Consider the following 16114-nt stretch of genomic DNA (forward strand, 5'->3'; position numbering starts at 1 on the left):
TCAAAGGAGATGTTTTGCAAGCCTACAAAAGAACAAAGAAAACACCCAACAAATAATAAGAATCAGACATTTATTCACTTCTGAATAAAACACAAAGTGGCAAATTTATTGAATGTGCTAAATTAAACAGGCATATTGTTATTATGAGTCTGGATTTGCATGGACAGAAACGCTATAATAAAGAGCTTGAGCTTGACATTCGAAAAACATATAGGAGTTTATTTGTGTGAAATTTCCTTTAAACCTGCAAAGTACTGGAGTTTCACCTGGTCTCTCAGAATAATTTACGACCACCTACCTCCTACATAAAAAGAGAAGAATAATGCACAAACACTATTCAGTGAAACCCAGTGTGTCACATCAGTGATTGTTCTCTATAAAGGCCTAGTGTTGGTGTGCTGACTACTTGTTTAGGTGGTCTTTCAAATGGCAAAACTCTGGGAACCCCCCAAATCTTCTGCATAATGGACAAATCTTGAAGACGACAGGGTTAATTTCAAGCCCCCTCCACCACCACCCACATCTTCAATTTGAAAGCCGCCTCTCTACCGGGAGAGGAAGGCTCTTTTTCGGTCAGATGGCGTGCTGCAGTCCGCCCCCGTCATTCTCCAGCCCACACAGACAGCAAAAAGGCAGCCAGCAACCAATACGGTGCGCCGGAGGAGGATTGCTGCCAGTGATTTCAGACGAGGTACGATACGCAAAGGGGATTTACTACACCACTGAGCCGTGGAAGCTTTCGGCGATAGGTAACAGGGTAAGAGACGAGCAGCACAGTAATTGAGGCGCGCCTTAGAGCAGGGGGGGTTTCTGCTAACAGCTGGCTCATAAATACTTGCCTCCAGCCGATGGTTTTATGTGAACTGGCGCTAAACATTCAAGCGTTTCTGTTTAGTGTTGTCTAAATGTAACATGGTTTCGTCTAATTGATCTAGCAAATTAGTTTTTATTTGTTTGTCTTGATCAGTATTACTCCGGGAGTACCGACCTGTAACATCGTTGGTTGGAGAGACACCTTTGCACAATTACGCTGGTGTCCTCTCTGCACATCCGTCTACCTGACTTGAAAAGGGTAAGAGATCTCTGATTTATCAATCATTTCGTCATATTAGAGATTTAAATAAAAAAAGATGTTTTAAAAAGTGAAAACAGTTTATAGTACAGTAATGAAGCAGTTTTGCTCCCATGCGTGGATACAATTCCAATATTTATACGTTTTTACTAAAACTTGGACTTAAATAGGTGTAGTCCAGTTGGCCCAGTCTACATGTAAATAAATAACTTAAACTGGATTTCTCCTCCTGCAGGTCTTTCCTTTCTCTTGCCTAAACATTCCAGTGCTGTGTGCCATGTCTCTGCCACGCACACTTGGGGAGTTGCAGCTCTATCGGGTACTGCAGAGGGCCAACCTGCTGGCCTATTATGAAACCTTCATCCAGCAGGGTGGTGACGACGTGCAGCAACTTTGTGAGGCGGCAGAGGAGGAGTTTCTGGAGATCATGGCCCTAGTTGGCATGGCCACCAAGCCACTGCATGTGCGTAGGCTGCAAAAGGCTCTCAGAGACTGGGCTGCGAACCCTGCCCTTTTCAGTCAACCAGTCTCTAACGTTCCTCTCGGGGGAATCCCACTGTTCAAAGTTGATGGGACGGGCACAAGTGGATCAACAGGCGGTCCCCGGAAATCTCTCAGCAACGGGCAGCCAGGATCACCATGTGAAAGAGAGGATCGAGCGTGTCTTACTCCAATGCACAGTGGGAGTCCAAGAAGCCCCTGCTCCCAGGCTTCCCCACAGCCACCTGACACACACTACAGAGAAAAACTGTCACCCATGGACCCACACTGGCTCAGCCCAGAGCCAGATGGGAATTGCACTTTGGCTTCTGCATCTGGAATAGAGGAGGAGCCACCCAGCCCACCTCTGCTGTCAACATGTCCGCCCGGTCCCTCAACATCTCCAAACCCCTCCGCTTCTTATGCCCCTGCAGCTCTGTCAGCCTGGCCCGGAGGACAGCTGGACGAAGAGACAGCGAGGGCGGTGGTGGAGAGTGTAGAGAGGCTTCTCAGGACCATGCCCAGGTCAGATCCAGCAGAGGTAAAGACTCTGCTGAGGATGAATAAGAAGATGGCAAAGACTGTGGGCCACATCTTCAAAATGGGGTCCCAGGATGTGAACAAGGAAGAGGAGATCCGAAAGTACAGTCTCATTTATGGACGCTTTGACTCTAAGAGGAGAGAAGGCAAGCAGCTCACACATCATGAGGTAACAACACCAAAGAAGGAGCTATGATTAAGTTTTTAAATGAGCAACTTCGTGTTTCAAACCTACAGCTAACATTGTAAACCAGACGTCATCTTAAATCATAAATAAATACAAACAACATTTCAAACAAAGATTAGCAATTAGGAACAGTGTCCTTCCCTGCTTCACTCAGTGCTTTCCCTCCTCAGTTAATCATCAATGAAGCTGCAGCCCAGTTTTGTATGCGCGACAATGCCCTTCTGCTGAGACGGGTGGAGCTGTTTTCTTTGGCTCGGCAGGTGGCAAGAAAATGTGCCTACACCTCCACACTAAAGCATGCAAGGTAAGGGGGGTGCCTGTAGAGAAGACTGATTTAGTCTCCAGCAACCAATAGTTCACACACTCACTGTGTTTTGACGGCTCCTTGTCCTCTATAGGACAGTCAGTTAGAGGATCATAAATATACTTTAATATTTTAGAAACAATATATGATCCTCCGTAATATCTATTCAGGATAGAATGTTGTCATATTAAAATACGCCACATGTGAATAAAATAATACGTCAGCAAAAAAAAAAAAAAACATTTATAGTATTCATCATTTTCTACATATACCAGGTGGTTTATATGAGTCATCGTCCCACAAGTGCCTTCTCTTTCAGAATGAACCTGGATCAGATCACAGTGGGAATTAAACTCCAACCTCTGTAGTTGTAGTGTAATGAGTTAACAGTGCCACACAGAATTACACAGATACATTATGCATTTGTCAGTGCACAAAACATTTTCATTTATCTTCTGAAGGTAACCATTAGCAGTTTTTTTGGACAAAATAAACAACAATGCACAAATCAAAATTAAATAGATATAAAATTGGTCTCTCAAGTGCCCATGTTTAACAGCGTCATAATTCAGGGAATTATTTAAAGTTAACTTAGTAACTGAACTCGGTGATAAAATGCAATAAAAATCAGCAGATTTTGTGTCTGTTGTGCACAAACATCGTCACGTATTTATTTTATCTTATTCAATACTTAAAGCAAGATGCATTTCCTTTGTCAGAAGCTTTCTCACAGGATTACATCCTTAGAGAATGGAGAAAAAAGCTGAGAAGGAGCTCTAACATTCAGTTGGGTTAATTGTTTTATTGCTCTAGGACAAATGCAGACGAGAGCAGTGTGTTGTCCCACAAGAGAGCGAGACACGAGGTGAGTCTTCAGTCCCAGAAAATAAAGCTCATTTGGAGTTCTATTGATGCTTTGTGTAAATGTAGCCAAAGCTCTGGTCACATTTGAAGTGGTTCATCTGCTCTGAACTGACAGTGACGTGTTTTAGGTAATTGTGCCCGAGAGTGTGTCATCACTACTTGGAGTGGATGGCACAGAGGGCTTGACCCAGAGGGCAGACGATGACAGCTTATCAGCAGAAAGCCTCGACAGTGTATCGCACGGTAAAGACTTCATGTATAAACGTAAAAAGTTACAGACGTTCTTCTTGTTTCAATAAAATCTTAAGGCTGCATTTACACCCAGATCTGTCTGTTCTGGTAGACATTGGCTCACAGTGCAACCAGTCTCCATCCCCCCGTCCTCACACCGACACGTCCAACCCTGCCAACTGGAGTCGCCAGCTCATACAGCAAACACTAATGGACGAGGGGCTGCGATTGGCTCGGATGGTGTCACATGATCGGGCTGGCAAGATCAGCCTAGGGTCAGAGGGAACTCACTCCACAGGTGACATTTCTAACAATGATTTGACAATAATGTGTGCTTAATATGGACACAGAATAAAAGTGTTTGTTTTGGAATGTTTGCTCATCTTTCAATGAGCTTAAGGAATCACTTTGCATTTTGACAAACGCTGTACCCTTTTTACTGGGGGAAGAGTTACATCAGAAAATAGATACAAATGTCAAGGTTGGTCATAAGATCCGAAACTACGACAAGCAGCTAGTTAACTTAACCTAGTAAAAAGGCTACAAACAGGAGGACACAGTAAGTGAGGCCTTCCCAAAGTTAACAAAATCTGTCTTTATCTATCTCAGTTGTTTTTATGGTAAATATCGCTGGTTTTATCCGCTGAAGTAACTTAAGTGTTGTGAATTACAATTCAGCATTTTACAGGAGGTAAAGTGTTGAACTGTTTTTGGATGGGAGCTTTGGTGTTGGTGCAGATTTGACAAATTAGACAAAACATGTTAATTAATGAGCTTTAGATGCATTGTTAGGCAGATTTTGTTATCTTCAAACAGAGCCAGTCTTCTAACCAGCTGCATGCATTAGCTTCAGATTAACTGTTCCTACCTGAGAATGGTATCACACTTTCATCCTGCTCTCAGCAAGAAAGAACACATTTCCTAAATGTCAAACTATGGCTTCAGTTTGAAACAGTTGGAAATAGAAAGAAGCACAGAGTTGATATTGGGGTTGAACTGAAAATGACAGACAGAGACTCCCTAACCTCTCCTAACAATGAATATTTTATAGCTCTACAGCTTGAACTCTAGTGAGTCACAATCTCTCTGAGGTGACGCCTCCCACCATGCACAGCTGAACTTCACCAGACTGTAAATTAGAGAGGGTAGAAGTTAGATGGGGAAACTGAAGGAGGTGGAGAATGATATATAGAGGAAAAGAGTGAGAGAAGGAGGGAAGGGGGGGGGGGGGGGGGGGGGGGGGGGGTTTACACTGTTATAGCACTTCTTTAATACCCTGTTACTGTAGCATTTTTCTGATGCATTACAGCTTTTAACAAGAAAGGAAAAAGCAAGTGATCTAGACAAGTTGAGTCGTTCTGGGCTGTGATAGCCAGTCGAAGAGATGAAGCAAGGAGAAGGAAGCCAGCAAAGACATGTGGGGGCGGGGAGGGATGGAGGGGAGGGGAGGGGGGGTGCATAGGAAGTACTCTGTGGGCGGCAGAATTGGACCCCCCCTCTGAGCAGCAACTGACGTCAGAGTGTGTTAGGTGCGTGGGCTGAAGGGCGGGATGGATGGGGCGTGGGGGCGAACAAGTGGGAGGTAATTGGAGGGGCGTTGCATTGACTCACCAAGCGACAGTGTACAAAAATAAAACCTGTGGGCAGGGAAATGGCACAGTCTTTTTTATACATCTTCTCCCTCTACCAAAAGGACTGCGGAAATAACAAAAAATGACATATGTTTCATCTCTGACGTCGATCTCCCTCACTTTGTGTTTTTTTCATCTCTCACACATATAAGTTTCCTACTACTTCTGTCTGTCTCATTAATCAGAACTTTCTCTCACTTCCTTTTAAACATCACTGTTTTCTGCCATAACTCATCTTCCGTTATTTCGTCAAGATAATAATTCTCAGCCGTAATCTACAATCCAAAACATCAATCTGATTACCACTTGTGCTTTTATTTGTACATTGCTGAATATGTGCTATTAAACATTTATAACAAATAACTCTGTTCATACAGTATATCATTACATTGCCGCATGCTGTTGAAACACATGGTTGCTGTAAAAACAACACATAGTTAGTAGAATCAAATAAAAGTGAATTAATAGTTGTGGTTCCTAAAGACATAATAAAAACGGATTGTTTGGGCCTCAGACAGTAAAATGCTATACACAGTGGTGGCCAGACTAAACACATTGTGTTGTTTATTCAACACATCAGAATACAATGTGGACAAAAATTTCCTCATTTTGTTCCTGTAATGTGCTGATCCATCAGTATCTTCTCACCACTCAAAAACCATTGAACTCTGCAAAACTGGAGACGTCTCGTTATTGAGCAGCTTGGGCTGGTCATAGAGAGCTTGATGACTTCACTCCATGTGGGAGCGTTTTGCTGAATTCCCAAACTGTTAGTCAAAGATCTTGAAACACAGGTCTGTCTTGAGGACTGACTCTTAACTCGCTTTACATCAGTACAATAACTGTCTTTTCTGTTATGTAAAGTTAATGTGATGTCGGTGTGATGCCTTCACTAGCATCAAAACAAAGGAAATTATATAAAAAAACATCTAAAGCTGAAGTTGTTTCATTTAATTAATTTAGCTCCGATTAGATTATAGAGTGCTGCAGACTAATAAACTCATTACCTAAAAAAACTTTTTCAATGGTTCTTTAAGTAGTATTTATTATTAAACTGTTCTTAAGCTCATCCTAAACTTTACATCTCCACAGATCATGACATTAAAGTGGACAGACGGAGCTCGGTAACAGCGTGCAGGAGCAGTAGCCCTTGCATCACCAAAGATGACTCCAACCACCGGGGGAAATAAACATGATCAGCTGTTATCGGTGAACTCGTTTTACTCAGGCCTGCCCCTGAACCCCAGTCAGCTGCACAGTAGAGGCTGCTGCTGAGCAGGTTTTTCCACGTGTTCTTCACTGGCGTCTTGAGCATCTGATTGTGAGACTTTTATTGGTCACAAGATTGATTCAGTAAACGTCAGAATTTACCAGTGGCATAAACCTGCAGTGACTTTAAACACTGACATTGTGGGTCAAGTTTCAGAATGTTTCTGTTTTGAAATTTTATTATAATTTTATTAATATGAAGGGAAGACACTCATTTCTTTTATTTTTCACACATGGTGTTTAGTCCTGCTGATTTTAGCTGATAGTGAAAAAGTTCTTTTATCAGGAAAAACCTGATGCTTTGTTAAGTGAATCATTCTTTTGTGAGCAGTGCTGTCTGTTGAAGAAAAAAAAAAGAAACAAGAGTTTTAAATAGAAGAGGATCAACACAGCAGGGGGCACTGCAACTTTGGAAATGGACTCTTAACTTACTTCAGACTGGGTAACAACCTGTAGTTCCGTAATGGAAAATTGTTTTGTTTTTTTGGGAGACTTTTATAAACAATTTATCAGCAAGTTCTAATCTAAGTGGCATCACATGAAGCCAGGTGTTAGACTCAAATACCAGCAGGCTCTCCTGTGTGGCTTACTGGCACTTCAGTAGGGAGGATGCTCTTTGGAGCTCTGAACTCGGCTGCACTTTCCTCACAGCCTAGTACAAAATTGTTACACAAGTAACATTGGACAGCTGCTGAAGAAAATGCATTCAAAACTATATTGCAAGAGAACACTGACCAAAGCATTTTCAGAATATGTGGTGATGAGTGTGGGTTGCTGATGCTCTCTTTAGCACAAACATCCACTAAGGCAGTGTATCTGGGATGATTTCTATACTCTTAGATATTATCAAGGTGAATCTTATTTTACTTTCCCATTTTAGAGAGACAGTTTCTTGTCTTTTGAGACTTACGGTAAATTGTGGTAACTAATCTCATTTTATTTTTCAAGCTTCAGAACAATAGAAAAAACTGACCTACAGAAAGAAATCTCATGGTGCTTGACTTTTGATACAGCAGCTTGTATATGTCATTTCAAACTATTGGTACTTTTAAGGAATTGTAGAATTGTGTTCAGACTTCCTATAAACGACAGGCTTATGTTGATAATCTTTGTACCCTTAATTACAGAGTATGTCAGTGAGGTAGCTTGCTGTGCATCAGTAACACCTGCCTGTGTCTTGAGCATTGGTAACTTCCTCAGTTTATTATGTTGCAAAAAAGATTATTTATTTTGTTACATCTCAATAAATGTTATTTTATTGCTAAAAGCTACAGCATGTTGCATTTTTTACACAAAGATTTGTTTTTTTTTACTTGAGTGATGGAAAAGGCTGAAGTAGCTGCGTCACATAGCCAGCAACACCTCTGCTGTCGTTTTCTTTGTTGCACTGACGCTTTGCATCAAGCCTCAATGTCAGCATGAGTCACCTGTACCAGTGATGTCTTTGTGGCTCATACACACACACTCCCTCGCTCAATTTTCAGACAGACACTACAGACCTGAAGATAACAATAAGGACTTCACTTGTAGGATTTCAAAAGCACAAATGATTTTCAGTTTATTCACTTCCTGTGGCACATAATTATTAAAGGTTAAAATTGAGATTTGACATATCAAAAATCATGTACAATTAGTGGCTTGTCAGATTATATTTGTGAGTGTGTGTATTTTTCGATTGAAATATATTTTTATTGAAATATCTTAAAACTACTGTTTAGATTCACAGATTCATGGTCTCCAAAGAATGATTCTGATCCCCTCAATTTTCATCAGGTCACAAATGACAATCGCATATTTTGTTTATTATTAATTAGTCATTGTTGTTCCTGCTATCAGTCTAAACTAACATGGTATAACTGCAAGTTAGATTTTAGCTCAAAGTACAACTATAGGCTGTTAATCTCTTTCTCCACTACTGGATCAGCCCCAGAAAAAAATAAATTCATAAGTTAAGGGTAATGTTTTTGGTCAAAGTTGCCTTTTTTGTAATTATTATTATTATTATACAAGGGCAATCATATCAAGTTTGGTTGTCTTTGCTGTGATCATGAGAGCAATGCTCAATGTGGCAACAGATGAAGGGAGCCGTCGTCATCAATCACCTGTCAGCTCCACTAATTAGGGAGTTGAATCTTTGAGTCTATTGTGAGTCTCGGCTCTTTCCTTAAAACAGAGCTGTGCAACAGACATCTGAAGAGCGTTATGTTGGACTGAACATAAAAAAGATAATGAGCAATCCATTAAATTAGGAAGTCAAACTATCAAAAAATATATATTTATAATTTGCAGAATAGACACAGTGACCATTGTTCACTGCTCAGCAATGTGAATAAGGCTTAAAGATGTGAGAAACTGCAACATGATACCCACAACATTTTTTTTTTAAAAAGCAAATAAAACTTCCTTATATCAACAAAGTGATCTCATTTAATTAATTGAAGGTTGTTTATTTACTGTGACCTTGAGACGATAATTGCTCACAGGAAAGCCAAGATTTTTTTCTACCATACTACCAAATCTTTAATTTACATTGAGAGCCGCATGTGTGGTCATTTTGTGTCTATTCCAGTCTGAAGGTCCTCCTTTATATGGAGGGGTCAGAGGGCCTTTTCCCTGTCTATTCCCGGGAGTCTAAGGTAAAATACAATATCACCTATTACCTTCCTTATTTCCAACATTTTTTCACCTACTTGAAAAGTTTTGGTTATATGCAAGCAATCACGACCAAGATGTGTATGTAATCTTTATACTAAAGCTCATTGTGTCAAGTTAAAATGTAGTTGTCTATGCATTTGATAATAGGAAAATGCAAAATAAAAAGGTAAAACATTTTTACAGTTTTACACGTTCTGGTGCAAAATGACTGGTTACATAAAAGCATCTGAAGAATTTATGTACACAATCCGTGTACCGCGTACCGTGTATCCGTGTCCCCCCCCCCCCCCCCCCCCCCCCCCCCCCAAAAAAAAAATGTTGTATCTGGCCACACAGATAATTATGGTGTAAATTGCCCAGGTGTGGACTAGATTAGGGCAACATTATACTCCAAATAAAATAATAACTGCTAATTCTGCACAGAGATGTAGTGGATTTTCATTTGCAAAGTAGTATTTTAATGCAAGTGTCACAAATGAAATTCTGGTTACTACCCTGTATTTGGGAGGAGACATAAATCTCATAAGTACCTATCATATCAGTTTAAACCAAACCATAGACACATACTTGTATCTTGGAGTCAATTGGGTGAATTCAGCCTTTCAAATGCCATATCTCATAACACAGGATGATCATTTCCAACTTTAATTAATCTCAGACATGTAAAACGATGTAGACAGTTTCTGCACAGGCAAACAGCTAACGGCATAAAGAACAGGTCCATTTCGATGCTCCTTCCAGATATCAAGTGAATTCAGTTATTCCTACTGCAACCCAGCACATCATATAAAGCCAGAACTGATACGCCAGGTGGAGAAGCAATGTAATCTAGGTGACGTGAGTGTGGAGGTGTCGCAGGAACTCTCCTCTAGTGGTTGTGTCTCCAGGGAAAACTGCCTGGCAGAACTCACACATGTTAGACTGCAGTGCCACATCCGACATTAGCAAACCGTCGGGCTGGCTCAGAAAGTCAACCAGAGAGGAGCCGTCTGTCACAGGCATCTGACACAAACATGAACAACATGACAGGGAGTTTGTGGGAAACAGCATGCAATAAGGCCGGATCAGAGAACCCATGCCCACAGGTGAGACTTTGGCGAGTGAAGACACCTACCTTTGTTGCATGCAGAGTCCCGTCTCTATTAAAATTATCTGTTTGTTCTTCAATTTCATATTCACCGGTAGAGGCTGCTTGCCACATTGTGGAGTCCAGGCTTAACAAGGATGCAACCTTTGGTTCCAACAACAGATCCTCTTTTCTCTGTTGAGGTACACCCACGGAGAGTCTGGCCATATCTTCAGCAAGAAGATTAGAGAAAGTCCCCATGTGTCTCCAATCAGCACACTGTGGTGCTGGGTTGTGAGCTGCAGCTGCTAGTGGCTGAGGCTTTTCATGGAAATACACAGGGATTTCTTGGGTACACTGGACCGGGATGGACATCATATCACCCAGCTCTCCATTAGGAACAAGAGCACCTAAAATAGAATTTTAGATGTGTATAAGCACAACAGAAGTGTTTACGTGTGATGGAATTAGGATGTATATGGACCTTGAGGTTTCTTCTGGTTTGTTGCGAGTTCATGCAACAGAGCCGCTTGTCTGAAGCAAAGTGATCTCAGGCGGAGGAATTGCTTGTACAGTTCATTGTATGCTTCCTCCATCTCACCAGCTCAGGGATCTGCATATAAAAGATGTCATAGATCAATTATTACTTCAAGTACATTTTATATATCAACAGGTATCATTACTCTACCCCCCTACCCACCCAGTTTCATTTTAATAGAAGCAAACAGCCTACAAAGCAAATTAAATAAAAGATGAAATGCCTCAGGATCTGAGTGGATAATGACCTCTAGTACACAAGTCTCAATTTATTTTTCTTTTAACTCGAACATACATACTGTGTAGCTTAGCATAAACTGTACATCCATAAGGTGAAACAGACAAAATTCATTAATTAAATTATTATTATTTCCATATTAATAAAGATATACTTACTACTTTTTATGCAAATCCAAATGCCTTTCTCCAAGAACTCAGGACCCCTTGTCATTCATCAAAACAATTTAGATTCTGAGATTACTTCAGTCGAGCCACTTCCAATTAAAAATTCTTTCCTGAATAGGAATCAGACACCAGTGAAATATTTTGACTAAAACTAGAAACTAATTTCCTAAGCCCAGCCTATAACAAATATGCGATTGTGAAATCTATTCCTCAGATAAGGCCTAACAAACTACAATCTAAGTCTTTGCTAAAGGGCTAATAGAAATTAGGATGTACCATTGTGACAATATACACTGCACTGTTATATATAAAGAAGTAGCTTTTGAAAACAGAAGTGAAACTGCTTTGTTTTAAAAAGGTACTTCACCATTACTCAGTTAAACTGAGGTGTGACAATCTGCAAAAACTATACAGGCACTATTTTGAATGTAAACATACATGAGCGATTGGCTCAGCTGATAAGAGTTGTTGTTTACTATGTTCATTTGTTATCATTTATTATTAGTAAGTTACTATCTTATTTTTGCTCATGAGGGGTATAAACTGTGTACAAGACAAATAGCTCGGTGTGTTTAGCTCAGTGTAATAGTTCAGTGCACCAACAAAATACAGCTAAGTTACTGTGTAAATCAAAAGTATGAAATCTGTTTAATAACACATATCAGTTGTTTAAGGAATGCATCTGATGCTTCACCATCAATGGTGGATACCTACTTAAGTAAAATAATCTTTAATAATTAATTGCAGAACAGAAAGTAAAATGACTCTATAGGAAACTGGACCCAGTTATAATATATTATACAGAGTCAGTTGTTTATACTGTTGTTTCCATTCACACGATTTGTGGGAATGTGTTTTCTGTCTCAATCTGCAAAGTAAGTAGACTATAGCTGCAGGAGTCAGTCCTTCTGTGTACAGTTCTGTTCTTGTTTGCTTCCCTTTTTGTGTCACATTTCCTTTATTTAAACGTTCGATTTTAACCTTTATCCGACTTTACATACATCACAACGGAGTACTTTCCTCTGTCACGTACACTCGCACTTGGTTTTCTTTGCTCTAATAATAAATGCGAAACTCAAAGCGAAATTATCAGCTCTCTCAGACATCATCAGTAATGTCAGAATACTTTTCTCTTGTAACTTTTTCATTAAATTAACGTTTACTTACACCAACAGTGGCCGATCATTCCTAACAGGATGTAGACCGAAGACACAGACACTGACGGATGCGGAAAACTTCGTCCTGGCTAAATTGTTGGTCGGCCTGGACAAGATCCGCTTTTTTCTTCGCTTACGTCACCACACGTGACCTTAAAACACCTGAGTGCGGGTGCGCCCTGACAGCCAAATGGCCTAGGCCACGTATCCCTCCCCATCTCTTCTCTCACCTTTTCTATCTATTCTTCATTGCCACCTATCTAATTAAGACACAAATACTTAAAAAATAAAAAGTTAAAACTGCAAACAGTACACTTCCTGTTCAACGAGACTGGCTTCAAAATAAAAGCCACGACCTTGTGTAAGATGAAACAAAACAGGGAAACGTTTATGAAATTTTTAAGCTTGGTAAGCAGCTAAGGCACAGTTGGGCCAATCATCATAATAAATAACAGACACAAAAGAACAAAGTGTCATCTCAACTCTTATCTTTCGTGCACAATTACTGTGAGTTTAGACACAGGCAACAAAACAGCTCTACAAAGTTTGGCCAAACACAGGAAAAAAAACTATATTTATTCATTTTGATTGCGCATATTATGTGTTGACAGTTAATGTGTCTGTAATATTTTTTGTAAATTTTACCAGCTGCTGGTTTTGTCCACATGAGGTCTTTCGGTAAAAGATTTGTTTAACCTGTTTTGTTGTTTAGGCAAGTACCTAAATTTATAGCCATTTAAAGTTCAAACAAATTTGGCCCAAGTGCTAAAATATGCAAGATAATCAGCAATTGATGGCAGGTGTTATATTGTTTATACAGTAGGGGACAGGTGTTTGGGGACTGAGCCTGTGTGAAGAGTCACTATAAAAATGTTTTGTCATGTGGCTGATATTGATTTAAAATTAGACCAACATTAAGGCAAGAGAGTCTTGTGGGTGACAGAGTAGCTTTCATGCCATCCATCCACTTAGGAGGAGCAGCGGTTTTTGACCTCAGCGTCAGCCCCTGACAGCTGACTTCACAGCCAGCACCTTGTGATCCTACAGAGATGCCAGCTCCCTCGACTTTAAACCCATTATGTAACTGTGTGTGAGTAACTGATGAAACAAATCAGAGCTGCAAACATCTTATATGCCTTTCTGTCTGTCATATAAAGCCAATAGTCCATTACCTACATGGTGGATTTACAGAATGATTTTTAAAAAATTGGATTACAAGAGTTATGGTAATCAGGAAAACTTTAAAATGTCCTATTTACTTTCCTGTTTGTGTACAGAATAAACAAACAGAATAATCGGAAAATAGTTATGAAGTTGCTGTTGATTTTTTGTTTTTTTATTTAGTAGTCGGTGAAGTAAAAATCATCAGAAATAGGACAAAGGAAACAGCAGTTTCCTTGCAAAAATGACTCGATACCAACAATAGACACTGATGAACATCCAAAACACTGAAAAAGTAAAGAATCCCCATGATCTGTCTTTGCACTGTTGTTTGTTTATAACAGCTACCCAAGCTGAAGCTCTTAAATTAATGTGATGAGAACTTGCAAAATGTTTCCAAATACACCAATTTCACCTACATCTACTTTTAGGTAGGTTTGAATTGTTGATTGATGCATTTATATGTATGATGACCTTGAAACCCACCACACACACACAAAACACTTGGATCAAGTGCAAAGGGATGGCAGGAACAGTGCTGGTGAACAGGGTGTGATGCACTTGATACCAATGTTGGGGCCCTCTGAAGTTCCTGCGTGCATGTGTGTGTGTGTGTGTGTGTGAGTATATGTCTTTATCTTGTCACATGGCCATAGTTGGACAGTTGGACATTCCTCCAACTTCAAAGGGCCATTTTGGTGTTAACACATTTGGGGTTAAAGTAAGAATTATGTTGGGGGCAGGTTAAGGTAAAGGTTGAGGTTCGGCATTCAGTTGTGATGGTTAAAGTTAGTATAAGGGCTTAGGGAATGCATTATGTCAGTGAGTGTCCTCACAAAGATAGAGCACACTACGATATGCATGTGTTTACAGGGTTTGCTGTGAATAACTTCTGGGCATGCAGCCAAAACCTGTCATCTGCCAGTGCAACACTATCCATCCTGTCAATCTTGTTTTATAATTGTAACATTCTCATATTCTCCAGCTGAGCAGAAAGAAGTTTTCCAACTGCTGTGAGGCACTCAAACACACAAACGTAGGATATACCTTTTCTTATTGTTGCGTCTCAATCAGCTTCTTCATTATTCAAGTTCTAGGGCTGTGGAGTAATAAATTTTCTGATATACCATATAAAACATTGACTAATTTTTAGTATTCATTATTTCAGTCTTTAAATTTTAAAAACATCATTCACATAATATGGAGCAGGTTTTCTATAAACATGTTTTCTGGACACAGTGTAAAGATATTAAATATTCATGCAATATTATGCTTTTAATGGCTAATAAACACAAATTAAAGTAAACACATTTTTAGTTTTGTGTATGACTTTTCTTTTCTGGGGTAACTATTTTAGGTAAAACGCTAAACTGTAAACTTAACCCTCGTACCTCACTGATGAAAATAATGATTTTAAGTCAGGTAACTTTAAAATAGTCTTAAAAATGCAAAACACAAGTTAATACCCAGTTAGGGACAGCTATTAAATGTCCACAGAGCAGACAGGTTGCTATCATCCCTTCCTCTCACACACTAGAATTATAATTTAACTGGATCACTACTCACTTATGAATTTAATCCTGCAGGGACCAAGAGTTTAAGATGGTTATGTGGGGTGTACAGTTATCGCAGGAGTGGCATGAGCAGTGACGTCTGCCAACTCATTTATCGGTGGACTCTCTGAGTGAGAAAGAGACAAGATCCGATTACAGAGGTTTCTATGGGCTCAACAATGGCCTGCTATAAATACACTCCCAGAGGGTTTTCTCCACAACACACCCACACACATACTAGTTCTATTGCATAAATATACAGGATGTGTGATCAGATAAACCTGGGACATGCCATGTTTATCATGTCATGTGAATTTCTCTGCAACACATCAATTTGTGCCTTTTTCTAAAGTAGTGAAGCTCTGTGCTTGGTGCTGAGCTGGTCTGAAAAATTAATACGATAAATATTTGCAAATGAATATGTATGCACCTGTATGTATGATAAACTATAAAAAAGATGGAAGAGAGGAGAAAGACACACAGAAGCCTCCAAAGAGCTCTAACCAGCTTCCCAAAGTTATTTACAGCTCGGTCCATCAATAAACGACAGGTGCTGCCTCCTCACAAACAAACCTATTAGCTTTCCTCCCACTGGAACAATATCCTCTCCAGCAATCAGCTACTCACATACACACATGAAGAAAGTTTTCATGTTGCAGATAACTTTCATTAAGTCCATGTAAAAGAAACAGAACAAAATTACATTTTGTTTAATACTGCTTAATTTATTTTTCACTGTTAGTTTTAGCCTGGTATTCAGAAATTAGCAGATACTAGGTGTACATAGCCTTTTTTTCAAGTTCTACTTTACACAATAAAAGGTTTTACACTTCATACATTTCCATCATTTCAGTTGCACTTTGTGTTTAGCGTTATTTAGCAAATAGCATGCCAATGTAAACATAGTAAACATTATCTCCACCAAACACGAGCATTTTAGTGTTTCACAATGAGCAGTAACTAAGTGCGAGGAGCACTCAGAGAGAGGAAGCATGACTGTAA

General features: G+C 39.7%; 2 protein-coding genes across 6 annotated transcripts; one reads left to right on the top strand and one right to left on the bottom strand.

Annotated features, from left to right (window-relative positions):
• The first annotated feature begins 389 nt into the window (after nt 1-389).
• nab2 (NGFI-A binding protein 2 (EGR1 binding protein 2)) lies at nt 390-8102 on the top strand. Of its 3 annotated transcripts, none has more exons than XM_067505151.1 (8): nt 390-757; nt 968-1072; nt 1308-2261; nt 2450-2583; nt 3397-3448; nt 3576-3690; nt 3791-3976; nt 6402-8102. In XM_067505151.1, the coding sequence occupies exons 3-8, from the start codon at nt 1350-1352 to the stop codon at nt 6497-6499; spliced, it is 1497 nt and encodes a 498-aa protein (XP_067361252.1). In that variant the 5' UTR covers nt 390-757; nt 968-1072; nt 1308-1349; the 3' UTR covers nt 6500-8102. The 3 variants fall into 3 exon arrangements, with proteins under 3 accessions (XP_067361252.1, XP_067361255.1, XP_067361254.1); XM_067505154.1 differs by having other exon boundaries at nt 390-691; XM_067505153.1 differs by having other exon boundaries at nt 390-1072.
• A 1760-nt stretch (nt 8103-9862) lies between these two features.
• On the bottom strand, nt 9863-12611 carry zgc:113184 (uncharacterized protein LOC553745 homolog). 3 transcript variants are annotated; one of them, XM_067505157.1, is made up of 5 exons: nt 12409-12611; nt 11233-11279; nt 10784-10912; nt 10348-10709; nt 9863-10235 (listed from the first exon to the last, which is right to left on the bottom strand). In XM_067505157.1, exons 3-5 carry the CDS (start codon nt 10893-10895, stop codon nt 10062-10064), a joined length of 648 nt encoding a protein of 215 aa, XP_067361258.1. In that variant the 5' UTR covers nt 10896-10912; nt 11233-11279; nt 12409-12611; the 3' UTR covers nt 9863-10061. The 3 variants fall into 3 exon arrangements, with proteins under 3 accessions (XP_067361258.1, XP_067361256.1, XP_067361257.1); XM_067505155.1 differs by having other exon boundaries at nt 11233-11351; nt 12409-12610; XM_067505156.1 differs by lacking the exon at nt 11233-11279.
• Nucleotides 12612-16114: the final 3503 nt, after the last annotated feature.

Source organism: Channa argus, chromosome 5 (assembly GCF_033026475.1).
Source record: "Channa argus isolate prfri chromosome 5, Channa argus male v1.0, whole genome shotgun sequence".
NCBI classification, from domain to species: domain Eukaryota; kingdom Metazoa; phylum Chordata; class Actinopteri; order Anabantiformes; family Channidae; genus Channa; species Channa argus.

Coding starts and splice junctions, on each gene's coding strand:
- nab2 (XM_067505153.1), top strand. CDS start 1,350: ATGTCTCTGCCACGCACACTTGGGGAGTTGCAGCTCTATCGGGTACTG. Junction 3,449..3,575: donor ACAAGAGAGCGAGACACGAG/GTGAGTCTTCAG, acceptor GACGTGTTTTAG/GTAATTGTGCCCGAGAGTGT. Junction 3,977..6,401: donor AGAGGGAACTCACTCCACAG/GTGACATTTCTA, acceptor ACATCTCCACAG/ATCATGACATTAAAGTGGAC.
- zgc:113184 (XM_067505156.1), bottom strand. CDS start 10,895: ATGGAGGAAGCATACAATGAACTGTACAAGCAATTCCTCCGCCTGAGA. Junction 10,710..10,783: donor AAACCAGAAGAAACCTCAAG/GTCCATATACAT, acceptor ATTCTATTTTAG/GTGCTCTTGTTCCTAATGGA. Junction 10,236..10,347: donor GGACTCTGCATGCAACAAAG/GTAGGTGTCTTC, acceptor TGTTTGTGTCAG/ATGCCTGTGACAGACGGCTC.